At 38.3% G+C, this 18553-nt stretch overlaps 1 protein-coding gene across 7 annotated transcripts in view; it reads left to right on the top strand.

The window, feature by feature from the left end:
* The window catches only part of GTF2IRD1 (GTF2I repeat domain containing 1), a 272274-nt gene that overhangs the window by 169954 nt on the left and 83767 nt on the right, over positions 1–18553 (top strand). For 6 of the 7 annotated variants that reach the window (XM_053707485.1, XM_053707481.1, XM_053707483.1 and 3 more), the window contains 4 exons: positions 1233–1316; positions 4119–4157; positions 14605–14670; positions 17053–17236. In XM_053707485.1, coding sequence (XP_053563460.1) covers positions 1233–1316; positions 4119–4157; positions 14605–14670; positions 17053–17236 — 373 coding nt within the window. The remainder of the gene's footprint in view (positions 1–1232; positions 1317–4118; positions 4158–14604; positions 14671–17052; positions 17237–18553) is intronic. The other variant, XM_053707484.1, reaches the window with a different exon arrangement.

The following is an 18553-nucleotide window of genomic DNA, read 5'->3' as shown; positions in this document are numbered from 1 at the left end:
ATATATATATATATATATATATATATATATATATATATATATATATATATATATATATATATATATATATACTCTGAAATATACTTTTATTATTTATTTTCCCCCCCTTTCTTGTAATTCATTTGTGAAATTGTGAGGCTTTTCAGTTCCTGTTAAAGATTGATCACTGTTCTATTCCACACAGCCATGGGCTGCACACTCTAGTGACCTATTTATTATTGTCCCTAATTGGCAACAGCAGAGAAGTTAACCTAAGTTACAACATGGCAGCTCCCATTGTTTTATAGGCACTAGGGGGTAGATTTATTAAGAGGTGAGTGGACATGATTTGCATGTCCGCTCGACCTCGCTAAATTCAGAGAGCATACGTTGTTGGCATTTAACGTCACCAGAAATGCTTGTGCAATGCAGCTCCCTGCTCACTGGCGGCCAATCGGCCATTAGCAGGGCCGTCAATCATCCCGAACCGGATGATTTCAGTCCGCCACCTTTTATGACCGCTGCTTCTTAACTTCCGTTTCAGGCGGACCTGAAACAACGGGGCTCCGGAGCAGCATCCACTGCTTAATAAAGGGACCCTAAAAACTTTACTGTATTTTGTCAATATAAAACAGCTAACTTTAAAAAAAGATCTACATGTTATGTTATCTTTAAATGCATCATTCTATCAAGCGTTTATTTAGTGTTTGAAACCCAAAATTTTTATTTTGTGATTTAGATTTAGATTGGGATTTAGATAAAGCATGCAGTTTTAAACAAGTTTTATTTTTAAAATCCTGATTATGCCTTCATAGTTTCTGTGTAACTTTAACAAATTAGGCTCATACTTTGTATATTTATGTGTATATTTTATAAATAAAAATAAGACACCAAATAGTTTTGGGACAGTATCATTATTTATACATTTTTAAATACATTTGCACTCTAAACTATTTAGAAGCATTTATCCAAAATACATGTCATACCTATGGGATATACAAACTGTTACAATTACCCTAAAAATTTGAGGTAAAATAAGCATCAAATAAATATAAATTAATATTTAATTTTCATTTAATATATAAGATGCTATGACTAAACTATTAAAAAAAAATATATACATACTGTACATACACTTAATATTACTATCTTACTTTTGGGAAATGTGCATTGTAGATGAAAGCCATTGAATTATGCTATTCAAATAAGGTATCCCAAAATTATAACATGTATGTGTTTATTTATTTCCACAGATGCATTCAGTCAAGATCCATTAGTTGACTGTGAGGCTAACCTGACTTCAGAAGACGTGAGTTATGGGCTGGACTCTAGTATAGGTAAGTTCAAAGTAATACAGAACCAAACAAATCAGTAGACATATTTTGTAATTTTGTTTCTTTACAAAACTTAATTACTGTGAGGTGCACAAGTAGGAACTGTACCAGAGCTTGTAAATATATACACTTAAAGGGACAGTCTACTTGAAAATGGTTTTTGTTTAAAAAGAGAGATAATCCCTTTATTACCAATTTCCCAATTTTGTATAGCCAACACTGTAATATTAATATACTTTTGACCTCTATGATTACCTGTATTTAAGCCACTGCCAACTGCCCCTTATCTTAGTGTTTTTTTTTATAATCTTGCATTTTAGCCAATTAGTGCTGGTTTTTGTATACCCATTATCATTCTCAATGGAAGTGAGCACAATGTTATCTATAAGGTACACATGAACTAACACTGTCTAACTGTTGTGGTAATAAAAAGCTAACAAACAGGAACGCTTGGAGGTTATAAAGTATATAAATATAACAATGTTGGTTATGCAAAGCAGGAGAAAGGGTAGTAAATGTGTTATCTATATTTTTTAATAATAATAAAAAATAAAATAGACCGTCCCTTTAATCTATATAAATATATGTGTTATAGTCTTGTATTTACTGTTGAGACTAGAAGTTAGTAACATAATTAACTAGTGACTTAGCATACTGAAGTTATTACCTCATTTTTATCACATCTCCTTGTTGAGATAAACCACAGACATTTAATATTTTTCAAGGTTCCTCTAATTAAGTATGTACAGTAATACTCTGATGAGCATCGTATATTTGTACATTAATATAGAGCGCTACACAGAGATATTTTTTACATTACATAATGTGACAAAGTAAACACAAATATTACAGTTTAACAATCACATAGTGCCTAGACTGCATTCACAACCTGCCTCAAGCCTACCAATGAGATACCTAATCGCATCCTCAGCCCTGCCAGTTGCAGCTCTGTCATCAGATCTCCTTAACACAGTCTAGACCTCCCAGTTCTGAAAAGTCACAAATGTTAGGCGGTATGGCTCCCTATACATTACTTTAAATTATTATTTAGAATACAGTATGGTAAAATAATACAGTGTAAAGTACTGTAAATATTGTTTAAACTATTCTGTACTGTACAGTTGTTTAATTGATGGTTAATACCTGTACGGACTTGAAATGTACTACAGTAGAACAATACATAATCAGCTTTAATAGATCATTCCACTGCACTGTACACATTGTTTCATTCAATACGTGTACTGCACATTAGATGTTAAGCTGTATAAATACCGGCACCTGTACTAAAACGGTTCCTACTACGGTAACAGGGGTAATTCATATGTGTTTGCCTCTGGATCTTCATGCTTAAAGGGACAGTATACTACAAAATTGTTTTTCCCTTAATGTGTTTCCATTTACTTTTTTTTACCAGCTGCAGAGTATAAAATGTATGAGATTTGCTTTTTAAGGTTTATTTGTGTATATGAGTGTTTAGTGTTTTGAAGCCACAACCTAATAAAATGGGTTGAGCTTGTAGGTATAATCAGATCTCATTACTTTATCACATTGTGTACATATACCTGCTTCTTTATCTTATATCTGTCCATAAACCAATCACCAATACTTGGAGAGAACAATGGAAAATTAACATTGTATTTCCTTATCTCTTTTATAACCCACTGGGATTGTAATTTATTCTTCTGGCTGTGTTAACACAGCTTGGCCTTGAGGCCAACGACTTTCAGTATGGGTGGGGATACCACAGGCTAAATAAACTATTTCAAATGCCAATATAAGGGTAATAGAAATACTTGTAAACAATTTAATACACTCCAGCAGGTAAAGTGGATTATTGGCATCTAGCAAATATAAGAGAAGCGCCTCATGATCAGTGACCAAATAGACACATCAGATAGAAAATGTCAAACACAGGGTACTCACATTTCCATAGAGCACCCTTATGTGCTAGTTGACGCAGACTGGCAGTATAAAGGTGTGTTAGCTCACCTCCTCCCGACAGTTGTACGTAGTCCAGGGACAGCTCAAACACACTCACAGTGATTAACCAAACAGTAGGCCCAACACAAATGTGCACCTGGCAATTAGGGCTTGTAAACACTGTTTGTAGTTTAAAAACTGATTTATTAAAACCATATAAAATTCAAACAATACAGTGGTAAAAACTGGTGGGTATACACAGTCCGTACCCCCAGATATGCAACGCGTTTCTCAGCAGTTACACTGTTTGACATTTTCTATCTGATTTGTCTATTTAATGACTGATACACACATGAGGCACCTCTCTTATATTTGCTAGATGCTGTTGTTTCATTCCACTACATTCTTGTTAAGAGGAGTGCAGCCACTGTGATCCTGAAATTGCTACACAAAATTGAACCCCTGATACACTGACAATATATGGGAGTCCATGAGCTTTAACCCCTGATGAACTGACATTATTTGGAAGTTCAGTATATCCTGTGACTAGGGTTACTGTTGTGTATCATTTTCTGTATATTCTTTGTTTCATCTTGTATGTTTTATGTATTCTATCGTTAAGCACCCCCTATAGAGCCATTTTTATAGTTCTTGTTGAATTAAAGTGGATCACTGGGAACAAATTAAAGGGGAGAACATTTTGAGTAAACTGTCCCTTTAAGGAACAAAGGGATTTTATACGTTAGATGACTGCCTTCTTTCTTTTTTTCATATTGGATATGAGCTTGGCAGTGGTCTCACTGATACACTGAGGATAGTGCTAGTCTGATTTATGTGGATATTGTATATTTTTCTCTCATCCCATCAGTTTCCTTTTTTTAACAGCTTCTAATGGTGGCCTCAGTGAAGACTCCAGAAGTGATGGTAAATATGTTTTTTTAGAACAATTAATAGTATTATGCTAATCAGTATGTGACCATACGTTTGTTAGATTCTGTATATAATTATAAATACACGAGGCATAAACCCAAGTGAATAATAATTATAGTAACCTGAAAGTGCCATAGATTGTCAAGTCATTCTTCAAGGTTCAGCAAATACACATCTAGAGCAAATACACATCAAGTTCCGCGCAGTCAATAGTGCTGGGTGTGTTATCTTGTGCTCCGCCTCTCAAAAGAATAATGCACAATCTGGTTTTATGAATGGAGGGTTAAAAAAGGCCAAAACCTTTTTACCACGCCCTATACGCTTAATGAATAATGCAGGGAATGCTATTAGCAAACCCAGTATGCTCATATTATAAGTGGTGCCTTAAGTGTTAACACTTAAGCCCAATTCAAAATAATTATTATTAGTAGTATAGAACACCACTACAGAAAAAAATCCACTACTTGCACACCATCTTCTTAGCACATATCCCACAATAATTTTACTGCGTGCCTCCATAGAAGTCTATAATGTGAGGGATTTAGCGCACCTACACTACATGCAGATGTTAGCGTGCCCTGAACTATAGCTCGAGCAATAATACAATAGTTTGGACTTTTGTAATATGAGCGCAAAAATAGTAGTGCTATTGATTGCTATTAAGTGAAGACACAGTAGCTAGATTACAAGTGGAGTGATGTTTTTTTGTTGTTGTTCATGAGCGTTCAAGGTAAAAAATTATCACTCTTGTGTTGGCGATGACAAGTTGAAGTAAGAAGTTAGCGCGCAAGCTTAGGATATCTCAAATGTGCTAACTCTTTCTCCCCATAGACTTCTATGGGGTGCTCTAAAGAAAGCCATATGCTTTTATTGCTTGCCGCTAACTCGAAGCTGCAATAGACCAACAGTGTTAAAGGGATAGTCTAGTCAAAATAAAACGTTCATGATTCAGATAGAGAATGCAATTTTAAGCAACTTTCTAATTTACTCCTATTATCAATTTGTTTTTGTTCTCTTGGTATTTTTATTTGAAAAGGCTGAAATGTAAGCTTAGGAGCCGGCTACATTCAGACACCAATCAGCAAGTGCTATCCAGGTCCTGAACCAAAAATGGGCCAGCACCTAAGCTTTACATTCCAGCTTTTTCTTAAATAAAGATACCAAGAGAACAAAGAAAAATTGATAATAGGGGGCCCATTTATCAAGCTCTGAACGAAGCTTGTGGGCCTGTGTTTCTGGCGAGTCTTCAGACTCGCCAGAAACACCAGTTATGAAGCAGCGGTCTAAAGACAGCTGCTCCATAACCCTGTCCACCTGCTCTGATGAGGCGGACAGGAATCGCCGGAAATCAACTCGATCGAGTATGATCGGGTTGATTCACACCTCCCTGCTGGCGGCCGATTGGCCGCGAGTCAGCAGGGGGCGGCGTTGCACCAGCATCTCTTGTGAGCTGCTGGTGCAATGTTAAAGGCACTGTCGGATCAGGTCCGCAAGACCTTTAATAAATAGGCCCCTAGGAGTAAATTAGAAAGCTTGCGTGCGCTATCTGAATCATGAAAGTTTAATTTTGACTACACTATCCTTTTAAATTCCTATATTCTTCACTTAGAAGAAATGTTACTGTGTTTTACATATGTTTTGTGAAAAAAAAATGAACCCTTACACTTTACTTCAGATCTCAAGTCTAGCTAATTCTTCTAGTGCTATGTGGGCTTTTGCTGGAGCATAACCCTTAACTTTTAGCATAGTCGCAATATGCATTGAAAGTAATGGGTGCGCTAGAGCGATGTTGGCCACGCTAAACCTTCTGTGGTAAATTTTATTTACATTTGACTTGTAACATCAAGTTGCGTGCTAATATTCACGTCTCACGCTAGCTTTAGCACACCTCTTGTAATCTGGCACACAATGATTTAGCTTTACTACTTATACACAGCCTTCGGGAGCAAATGCAATAAAAATACAATAACTGCCAATCACTTTGCACTAATCATTATGTTTACTAACATAGATCACAGTAATTAGTTTAATGATTATCAGAAAGGGAATCTCAGAAATTACTAGTTGATGTCTCTTATTTTTCAATTATACTACTCTTTCTGTATTAACTATATTTATTTTTTTAAGGCTGTAACCAGTGTAGTTTTATATTTTGCTGTGATCTGGGAAGAAGTTGTTTGAACTCCTAGATATTTGTTATTCATTTTTAAAAAGTTGTTTTATCCTAGCATTAATTTAATGCATATCTCCTTAATATACATTATAATGCATTAATGATTCCATGTCAAATTATTACAGTATGTTTAGATAAAAAATGCCAACAATTAAGAACTTAATTGCAAAAAAAAATGCATAAAAATAAATGTACTTTTATTGTTTAAAACAAAAAGTTTTTTTTAGCAAAAATGTTTTTTACCCAATTTCTGAACTCTCCAGGTATACACCCCTTGAAAACATCTAGGCCTCGATCCGATATGCAGCGTCGCCCGCAAAAGCCGGCGACGCCAAATTTTGTGCTGGTTTGGTATCACATATACGGCATAACATAGAAGTTACACTCGTATATTTCTGCCTTCGGCCGTAGTTTTTTGGCCCATAGACAGGTATACCAAACCAGCGCAGTTTGGTATCCAATATACAGCGTAAGGACTTATGTGGCGAAAATGGAGAAATCCTACTCCATTTTCACCTCGCCACAAATTGCAGGCATAGTAAGCCTTACGCTGTCTATTGGAGCCCCGTAACTCCCTAAACTAGCTGCAAAATAAAACCTAACGCATGCGCAATGTCTATCTACCTGTCAACCGTGAACCCCCACCGCAATCCCTAATAAAGTATTTAACCCCTAAACCGCTGCTCCCGGACCCAGCCGCCACCTACATTAAATGTATAACCCCCTAATGTGAGCCCCTACACCGCCGCCATCTACATTACCTACCCCCTAATGTGAACCCCTACACCGCCGCCATCTACATTACCTACCCCCTAATGTGAGCCCCCTACACCGCCGCCATGTACATTACCTACCCCCTAATGTGAGCCCCTACACCGCCGCCATCTACATTACCTACCCCCTAATATATGAGCCCCTACACCGCCGCCATCTACATTACCTACCCCCTAATGTGAGCCCCTACACCGCCGCCATCTACATTACCTACCCCCAATGTGAGCCCCTACACCGCCGCCATCTACATTACCTACCCCCTAATGTGAGCCCCTACCCTGCTGCCATCTACATTAACTACCCCCTAATGTGAGCTCCTACCCCGCCGCCAGCTATATTAAAATTATTAACCCCTAATCTAATCCCACTATACCGCCGCCACCTATATTAAATTATTAACCCCTAATCTAATCCCCCTATACCACCGCCACCTATATTATATTATTAACCCCTAATCTAATCCCCCTATACCGCCGCCACCTATATTAAATTAATTAACCCCTAAAATACTAAACTATCCCTACCACTAAACCTAAGTCTAACCCTGCAAATAGCCCTGAAAAGGGCTTTTTGCGTGGCATTACCCCAAAGTAAACAGCTCTATTGCCAGCCCTTAAAAGGGCTTTTTGCGGGGCTTTGCCCCAAAGTAATCAGCTCTTTTGCCTATAATCTAAATCCCCCTATACCGCCGCCACCTATAATAAATGTATTACCCCTGAATCTAATCCCCCTACACCGCCGCCACCTATATTAACTATATTACCTCCTAATCTAATCCCCTACACCGCCGCCACCTATATTAACTCTAATTATATTAGGGTTAATATAGTTATTATATTATATATGTAATAAGTATAATAACCCTATATAACTCTAACACCCCTAACTAAATTCTTATTAAAATAAATCTAATAAATATTAATATTATTAATTAAAATATTCCTATTTAAATCTAAATACTTACCTATAAAATAAACCCTAAGGCCTAGATTTGGAGTTTTGTCGGTAACGACCCGAAAAACTAACGCCGGCTTTTTTCTGGCCGCACCATAAAAATAACTCTGGTATTGAGAGTCCACATAAAGGCTGCATTAGGCTCCAAAAAAGGAGCGTAGAGCATTTTTAACGCAGCTTCAACTATCGATACCAGAGTTGCTTACGGACGCGGCCAGCCTCAAAAACGTGCTCGTGCACGATTCCGCCATAGGAAACAATGGGGCTGTTTGAGCTGAAAAAAAACCAAACACCTGCAAAAAAGCCGCGTTCAGCTCCTAACGCAGCCCCATTGTTTGCTATGCGGTAACCCTTCCTACGTCTGCACTTAACACTCTAACATGTACCCCGAGTCTAAACACCCCTAACCTTACACTTATTAACCCCTAATCTTCCGCCCCCGCTATCGCTGACCCCTGCATATTATTATTAACCCCTAATCTGCCGCTCCGTAAACCGCCGCTACTTACATTATCCCTATGTACCTTTAATCTGCTGCCCTAACATCGCCGACCCCTATATTATATTTATTAACCCCTAATCTGCCCCCCACAACGTCGCCGCCAGCTACCTACACTTATTAACCCCTAATCTGCCGACCGCAAAGCGCCGCCACCTACGTTATCCTTATGTACCCCTAATCTGCTGCCCCTAACACCGCCGACCCCTATATTATATTTATTAACCCCTAATCTGCCCCCCTCAACGTCGCCTCCACCTGCCTACACTTATTAACCCCTAATCTGCCGACCGGACCTGAGCGCTACTATAATAAAGTTATTAACCCCTAATCCGCCTCACTAACCCTATAATAAATCGTATTAACCCCTAATCTGCCCTCCCTAACATCGCCGACACCTAACTTCAATTATTAACCCCTAATCTGCCGACCGAAACTCGCCGCTATTCTAATAAATGTATTAACCCCTAAAGCTAAGTCTAACCCTAACACTAACACCCCCCTAAGTTAAATATAATTTAAATCTAACGAAATTAATTAACTCTTATTAAATAAATTATTCCTATTTAAAGCTAAATACTTACCTGTAAAATAAATCCTAATATAGCTACAATATAAATTATAATTATATTATAGCTATTTTAGGATTAATATTTATTTTACAGGTAACTTTGTATTTATTTTAACCATGTACAATAGCTATTAAATAGTTAAGAACTATTTAATAGCTAAAATAGTTAAATAATTACAAATTTACCTGTAAAAGAAATCCTAACCTAAGTTACAATTAAACCTAACACTAGACTATCAATAAATTAATTAAATAAACTACCTACAATTATCTACAATTAACCTAACACTACACTATCAATAAATTAATTAAATACAATTGCTACAAATAAATACAATTAAATAAACTAGCTAAAGTACAAAAAATAAAAAAGAACTAAGTTACAAAAAATAAAAAAATATTTACAAACATAAGAAAAATATTACAACAATTTTAAACTAATTACACCTACTCTAAGCCCCCTAATAAAATAACAAAGCCCCCCAAAATATAAAAATGCCCTACCCTATTCTAAATTACTAAAGTTCAAAGCTCTTTTACCTTACCAGCCCTGAACAGGGCCCTTTGCGGGGCATGCCCCAAGAAATACAGCTCTTTTGCCTGTAAAAAAAAACATACAATACCCAAGCCCCCCAACATTACAACCCACCACCCACATACCCCTAATCTAACCCAAACCCCCCTTAAATAAACCTAACACTAAGCCCCTGAAGATCATCCTACCTTGTCTTCACCTCACCGGGTATCACACCGATCCGTCCAGAAGAGCTCCTCCGATGTCCTGATCCAAGCCCAAGCGGGGGGCTGAAGAGGTCCATGATCCAGCTGAAGTCTTCATCCAAGCGGGGCAGAAGAGGTCTTCCATCCGATTGAAGTCTTCATCCAAGCGGCATCCATCCGGAGCGAAGCGGCAGCATCCTGAAGACCTCCACCGCGGAACATCCATCCTGGCCGACGACTGAACGACGAATGAAGGTTCCTTTAAATGACGTCATCCAAGATGGCGTCCCTCGAATTCCGATTGGCTGATAGGATTCTATCAGCCAATCAGAATTAAGGTAGGAATATTCTGATTGGCTGATGGAATCAGCCAATCAGAATCAAGTTCAATCCGATTGGCTGATCCGATCAGCCAATCAGATTGAGCTCGCATTCTATTGGCTGTTCCGATGGCGTCCCTCAAATTCTGATTGGCTGACAGCCAATCGGAATTAAGGTAAGAAAATCTGATTGGTTGATTCAATTAGCCAATCAGATTCAAGTTCAATCCGATTGGCTGATCCAATCAGCCAATCAGATTGAGCTTGCATTCTATTGGCTGATTTTGAATCAGCCAATCAGATTTTCTTACCTTAATTCCGATTGGCTGATAGAATCCTATCAGCCAATCGGAATTCGAGGGACGCCATCTGGATGATGTAATTTAAAGGAAACTTCATTCGTCTTTCAGTCGTCGGGCCAGCTGGATGTTCCGCGTCGGAGGTCGGAAGAAAGAAGATTGAAGATGCCGCTTGGAGGAAAACTTTGCCCCGATGGAGGACCTCTTCTTTGCCGCTTGGATGAAGACATCGCCGGGATGGAAGACTTCTTCTTTGCTGTTTGGATGAAGACATCGCCGGATGGAAGACTTCTTCTTTGCCGCTTGGATGAAGACATCGCCCGGATTGGATGAAGAGTTCGGCCCGGCTGGGTGAAGACGACTCAAGGTAGGGAGATCTTCTGGGGCTTAGTGTTAGGTTTTTTTAAGGGGGATTTGGGTGGGTTTAGAGTAGGGGTATGTGGGTGGTGGGTTTTAATGTTGGGGGGGTGGTATTGTGTTTTTTTTACAGGCAAAAGAGCTGATTACTTTGGGGCATGCCCCGCAAAAAGCCCTTTTAAGGGCTGGTAAAAGAGCTGGTTAATTTTTAATTTAGAATAGGGTAGGGCATTTTTTTTATTTTGGGGGGCTTTATTATTTTATTAGGGGGCTTAGAATAGGTGTAATTAGCTTAAAATCCTTGTAATCTTTTTTTATTTTTGTAATTTAGTGTTTGTTTTTTGTAATTTAGTTTAGTGTATTTAATTGTATTTTAGTTTAGATATTTGTAGTTTATTTAATTTATTGATAGTGTAGGTGTGTTTGTAACTTATGTTAGGATTTATTTTACAGGTAAATTGGTAATTATTTTAACCTTTTAAAGCCGTTATGCCGTTCCATTCCGTCATAATTAGACTGGGCTTTAAAGCCGTTATGACGGAATGGAACGTCATAACTAACGGCTGTCCTGAAGCCTTCTGTGCTTCAGGGATTTAATCGCGGTCTGGAGGGCGTTCCTAGGATTGTAGGGACGCCCCCCAGATGCGATCCAATAATTGAAATCTCGCGATCGTATGCACGATCGCGTAGTTTCAATTTGTCTACATCGGAACAGTTGTTCCGATGTAGGCACTTTAACCCTGTCACGAAAGGGTTAACTAGGTAGCTATTAAATAGTTATTAACTATTTAATAGCTATTGTACCTAGTTAAAATAAATACCAAGTTACCTGTAAAATAAGTATAAACCGTAAAATAGCTACAATGTAATTATTAATTATATTGTAGCTATCTTAGGGTTTATTTTATAGGTAAGCATTTAGATTTAAATAGGAATATTTTAATTAATAATATTAATATTAATTAGATTTATTTTAATAAGAATTTAGTAAGGGGTGTTAGAGTTAGATAGGGTTATTATACTTAATACATATATAATATAATAACTATATTAACTATATTAACCCTAATATAATTATTACATTAGGGGGTAGTTAATGTAGGTGGCGGCGGGGTCCGGGAGCGGTGGTTTAGGGGTCAATAACTTTATTAGGTGCAGCGGGTCCGGGAGTGGCGGTTTAGGGGTTAATACATTTATTATTAAGAGAGTGAGGGGGGATGGCGGATAGAGGGGTATACGCGTCGGGCTATGTTTGGGAGGCGTGTTAGACAGTACGGGAGATTTTATAACTTAATCAGATTTTGTTGGCGTCGGCAGTTTCTAAAGTGCCGTAAGTCACTGGCGACTCCAGAAATTTGTACTTAAGCAGATGTCTGGACATCGCTGGTTTATCTGACTTACGGCACTTTAGCAATTTGCCGGCGGGGTATATTGGATAGCTCGAGTTGTGAACTGAAACTACGGGCGGCGGTGGTTCCCTCGCTTGCGCCACAAACTACGATGTATATCGGATCGCGCCCGTAGTATGAATATATAAATGTGCTCTTGCACTGATCTAAGCACTTAAGGAACAGTACCATACTCAACTATGTACAAAATAAGTGCACTAAGGAATAATAAATGTAAATTTAGTATGCTTAATTAAGCATTTTATGGGTAGTGTTAATGTCCCTTTAATATATTTGATTAACTCCCTTACAGTTCCTGCTATTGTGCACGCTACCTATTCCTGATACAGGAGTAAGGAACATCCTGTACCAAGTGCTCACATTATGCAATATCATTGGTTCCCCTAAGCATTCTGCACATAGGGCAAATAGATGCGCCTGCACGCGACATGGCTTACTCCTTTATTGCATACAGGGAGTGCAGAATTATTAGGCAAATTAGTATTTTGACCACATCATCCTCTTTATGCATGTTGTCTTACTCCAAGCTGCTCGAAAGCCTACTACCAATTAAGCATATTAGGTGATGTGCATCTCTGTAATGAGAAGGGGTGTGGTCTAATGACATCAACACCCTATATCAGGTGTGCATAATTATTAGGCAACTTCCTTTCCTTTGGCAAAATGGGTCAAAAGAAGGACTTGACAGGCTCAGAAAAGTCAAAAATAGTGAGATATCTTGCAGAGGGATGCAGCACTCTTAAAATTGCAAAGCTTCTGAAGCGTGATCATCCAACAATCAAGCGTTTCATTCAAAATAGTCAACAGGGTCGCAAGAAGCGTGTGGAAAAACCAAGACGCAAAATAACTGCCCATGAACTGAGAAAAGTCAAGCGTGCAGCTGCCAAGATGCCACTTGCCACCAGTTTGGCCATATTTCAGAGCTGCAACATCACTGGAGTGCCCAAAAGCACAAGGTGTGCAATACTCAGAGACATGGCCAAGGTAAGAAAGGCTGAAAGACGACCACCACTGAACAAGACACACAAGCTGAAACGTCAAGACTGGGCCAAGAAATATCTCAAGACTGATTTTTCTAAGGTTTTATGGACTGATGAAATGAGAGTGAGTCTTGATAGGCCAGATGGATGGGCCCGTGGCTGGATTGGTAAAGGGCAGAGAGCTCCAGTCCGACTCAGATGCCAGCAAGGTGGAGGTGGAGTACTGGTTTGGGCTGGTATCATCAAAGATGAGCTTGTGGGGCCTTTTCGGGTTGAGGATGGAGTCAAGCTCAACTCCCAGTCCTACTGCCAGTTTCTGGAAGACACCTTCTTCAAGCAGTGGTACAGGAAGAAGTCTGCATCCTTCAAGAAAAACATGATTTTCATGCAGGACAATGCTCCATCACACGCGTCCAAGTACTCCACAGAGTGGCTGGCAAGAAAGGGTATAAAAGAAGAAAATCTAATGACATGGCCTCCTTGTTCACCTGATCTGAACCCCATTGAGAACCTGTGGTCCATCATCAAATGTGAGATTTACAAGGAGGGAAAACAGTACACCTCTCTGAACAGTGTCTGGGAGGCTGTGGTTGCTGCTGCATGCAATGTTGATGGTGAACAGATCAAAACACTGACAGAATCCATGGATGGCAGGCTTTTGCGTGTCCTTGCAAAAAAGAAAGGTGGCTATATTGGTCACTGATTTGTTTTTGTTTTGTTTTTGAATGTCAGAAATGTATATTTGTGAATGTTGACATGTTATATTGGTTTCACTGGTAAAAATAAATAATTGAAATGGGTATATATTTGTTTTTTGTTAAGTTGCCTAATAATTATGCACAGTAATAGTCACCTGCACACACAGATATCCCCCTAAAATAGCTAAAACTAAAAACAAACTAAAAACTACTTCCAAAAATATTCAGCTTTGATATTAATGAGTTTTTTGGGTTCATTGAGAACATGGTTGTTGTTCAATAATAAAATTAATCCTCAAAAATACAACTTGCCTAATAATTCTGCACTCCCTGTACACAGAGGAAGAGGGGTAATTAAATATATTAACTTTAAAATAAAGCTTCATTTTTTTAACCAAGAATGCGTGGGAAATATTTATTTAATAATTTGCTGTGCTGTTACGCTATTATTAAAAGTGACTAACACGTCCCTTGGGCGCTTATCCTACAATAAGCATTGTAAATTAGTCATTTGTAGCAGAAATAATGTATTTTATTGGCAAATACCAACTGTAAATTGAATTCAGTATCGCCATTTTTACCTCGTAAATGTTCAGGGGATTAATAAAAGAATAATGATCTTAATATACATTGCCTTCATTTGTCTTTATTTTTTGTTTTTCATTTTGGCCATTTTAATATCCCAAGAAGGAATTGGAAATATAATCAGACAGCTGCGGAAACGTGTTGAAAATGTGTTCAATACTAAATATGGTAAGTAAAGCAAATTAAATGGACATTAAACACAAATTGTAAGATGCACGAAAATGTGCATTCATATGTGAAAAAAATAAATACATTTGCAGCTTTTTAATATATTGTTTTTATGGGTGTGGGGTTCTCACTGATTTTCCTGTCCCCCAGAACTAAAAAGGCCCTTACTTACCAATCAAAAACTAATACACATATGTAGGACAGGCATTTGAACAGAGACATATTTCTTTCTAACCTCCCTCTAATAGCTAGATATAAATGTGTGTATATATATATATATATATATATATATATATATATATATATATATATATATATATATATATATATATATATATATACAATCATTGAATACTTGAACTGCCTAGTATGCCCATTACTATTGCAAAGAATGATTTTTCCAATCAGACTGTTGATGCAAAACTGATAATCCACCTTAAGAAAGAAATGACAATGTGAGGGAGAGGGAGAAGACATTAGTCCACAGAAAAGTAGATAAGATTGTTAAAGGCACAGTATACACTAATTTTCATATAACTGCATGTAATAGACACTACTATAAAGAATAAGGTGCACAGATACCGATATAAAAATCCAGTAAAAAATGGTTTAAAAACTTACTTAGAAGCTGTCAGTTTAGCTCTGTTGAAAGGGTAGTTGGAAAGCCCACTGCAAGTGGGAAATAAGACACTCCCCCCTCCCCCCTTATTTTGCATATGAAAAGACCCTTTACACAAACAGGAGCAAGCTGGAGAAGGTAGCTGACGGTATTCAAATACAACTTTGGGGCTTGGTTAGGAGTCTGAAAATCAGAGCAATGTTATTTAAAAATAAGCAAAACTATACATTTAAAAAACAAACTTTATGGGCTTTATAAATAGATCATCTACAAAACATTTATGCAAAGAAAAAATGAGTGTATAATGGCCCTTTAACCTAAAGCTCCCTGGGAGAAAGTGGAACAATCACAATGTTTAGATGTATTTTACAGCAAAAGACAGCAAAATAAAAAATAAATGTGTATTGGAATAATGGTATACTTTCAATAAGGAAACATTTTTTGCTTTGTTAACCCTTTCGTGACAGGGTTAAAGTGTCTACATCGGAACACCTGTTCCGATGTAGACAAATTGAAACTACGCGATCGTGCATACGATCGCGAGATTTCAATTATTGGATCGCATCTGGGGGGCGTCCCTACAACCCTAGGAACGCCCTCCAGACCGCGATCAAGTCCTTGAAGCGCAGAAGGCTTCAGGACAGCCGTTTGATATGACGTTCTATTCCGTCATAACGGCTTTAAAGCCCAGTGTAAATATGACGGAATAGAACGGCATAACGGCGTTAAAAGGTTAAAGTTCAAATGTAATGGCCCTTCTTGTGTAAAATGACAGCTTTTAAAGCAGCGATGGGCTGGCATAATTTAGTCAACTGTGGATATGATTGAACACACTGCAGAAGTCTGTAAATCTACTGTGTATGCATGTGTGTGTGAAAAGGAGTGACTAAAGGAGGGAGGACATTCTGTTGGATCATATGTTAGGTAAAACAGTATGAGTTTAGGGGGTAAAAATGGCAACTTATTTTCTGTTTCACAAAAGTCGAAACAGACTTCAAGTGATAGTAAATCCTAGCGTTTTTGAAACACTAGGATTTACCGGTGGAACAAATAAAAGGGACTTTCAGTCATGAAGTATAAAATATTTCATGCTAAAAGTTCCTTTATTTGTCTGACGCGTTCACCGCGCTGAGCTCCTCAGGCCGCTCACAGCAAAACGATATTTTTCAGTGAGGTGACGTTTCCACCTCTTAGCTAATAGCTGTGTGGGCCAGATGGCATTATGCTGGATAACTAGCACGCTTTTGGCTAAAATCACCTCAATGAAAAAATAGCGTTCTGCCATGGGCTGCCTGAGGCACTCAGCGCGGCCAACGCTGCAGACAAATAAAGGAACTTTCAGCTTGTTGCACTAGTAAATCCTAGTGTTTCACAAACGCTAAGATTAACCATCACTTTCAGTAGAAACCTAAATTGCATGCAACCTCGTGGTAAACCTAGGTCTAGCTTCGCTTATTTTTCAACAAATGATACAGAGAGAACAAAGCATATTTTGATAATGAAAGTAAATTGGGATGTTGTTTGAAATTGCATTTTCTATCTAAACCATTAAAGTTTAACTTTGACAATGTTGTCCTTTTAAGAAATGCTGCAATTTGGCTTTTGATCCCTTGTTTTCTCAGTACCTGGACTGACAAGGGCACACTAGTTTTATGGGCATAACCTATTTATTAAGGCAAACATTGTTCTCTTTGCTTGTTGATTACAGCTTTTATCCTTTGCATCTCCTCATTATGTTACCAATATCTCTCTTCATAAAACAGCTAAAGCAATAGGAGCCTCAGGACCCGTTAAAGTGCCGTATTCCAAGTTCTTGCTGTACCCTGAAGATATGTTTGTCGTGGGGTTGCCTGAAGGGATCTCATTCCGTCGTCCAAACTGCTTTGGAATTTCAAAACTCAGAAGAATCTTAGAAAGCAGTAATAGCATCCAGTTTTTTATTAAAAGGTACTGCTATGTTTACTAATACACTTACATACTTTATATATAGGGACATTCAAGTATTTTTTAAAGACATTCCCAACCAGAATAAAAAAACTTTTTTCTCTCATGCTGCTGGTGGAGGCATGGCCCTTTCCCCCAACTGAGCTGTACGAGTTGTCCTTATCAGCCAATGAGCAATCTGTTTATAGTGATGCAATAAGATTAAACGTGCTTCCAGATAGTTTCATTATAAATAGTTTTAATTTAAAGGGACAGTATACACTCATTTTCATATAACTGCATGTAATAGACACTATTATAAAGAATAAGATGCACAGATACTGATATAAAAATCCAGTATAAAACTGTTTAAAAACTTACTTAGAAGCTTTCAGTTTGGCTCTGTTGAAAAGGTAGTTGGAAAGCCCACTGCAAGTGGCAAATGAGACACTCCCCCCTCCCCCTTCTTTTGCATATGAAAAGACCCTTTACACAAACAGCAGCAAGCTGGAGAAGGTAGCTGACAGTATTCACATAAAACTTTGGGGCTTGGTTAGGAGTCTGAAAATCAGAGCAATGTTATTTAAAAATAAGCAAAAACAGAATTCATGCTTACCTGATAAATTACTTTCTCCAACGGTGTGTCCGGTCCACGGTGTCATCCATAACTTGTGGGAATATTCTCTTCCCCAACAGGAAATGGCAAAGAGCACAGCAAAAGCTGTCCATATAGTCCCTCCTAGGCTCCGCCCACCCCAGTCATTCGACCGACGGACAGGAGAAAAACAGGAGAAACCATAGGGTGCCGTGGTGACTGTATTTAAAGAAAGAAATTCATCAAACCTGATTAAAAAACCAGGGTGGGCCGTGGACCGGACACACCGTTGGAGAAAGTAATTTATCAGGTAAGCATAAATTCTGTTTTCTCCAACATTGGTGTGTCCGGTCCACGGCGTCATCCATAACTTGTGGGAACCAATACCAAAGCTTTAGGACACGGATGAAGGGAGGGAGCCAATCAGGTTACCTAAACGGAAGGCACCATGGCTTGCAAAACCTTTCTCCCAAAAATAGCCTCCGAAGAAGCAAAAGTATCAAATTTGTAGAATTTGGCAAAAGTGTGCAGGGAAGACCAAGTCGCTGCCTTACATATCTGATCAACAGAAGCCTCGTTCTTGAAGGCCCATGTGGAAGCCACAGCCCTAGTAGAGTGAGCTGTGATGCGTTCGGGAGGCTGCCGTCAGGCAGTCTCATAAGCCAATCGGATGATGCTTTTCAGCCAAAAGGAAAGAGAGGTAGCAGTAGCTTTTTGACCTCTCCTCTTGCCAGAATAAACGACAA

This window comes from Bombina bombina, chromosome 3, assembly GCF_027579735.1.
Source record: "Bombina bombina isolate aBomBom1 chromosome 3, aBomBom1.pri, whole genome shotgun sequence".
Taxonomy (NCBI): domain Eukaryota; kingdom Metazoa; phylum Chordata; class Amphibia; order Anura; family Bombinatoridae; genus Bombina; species Bombina bombina.
Note: the sequence above shows the minus strand (reverse complement) of the source record. Positions and strands in the feature narration are given on the sequence as shown.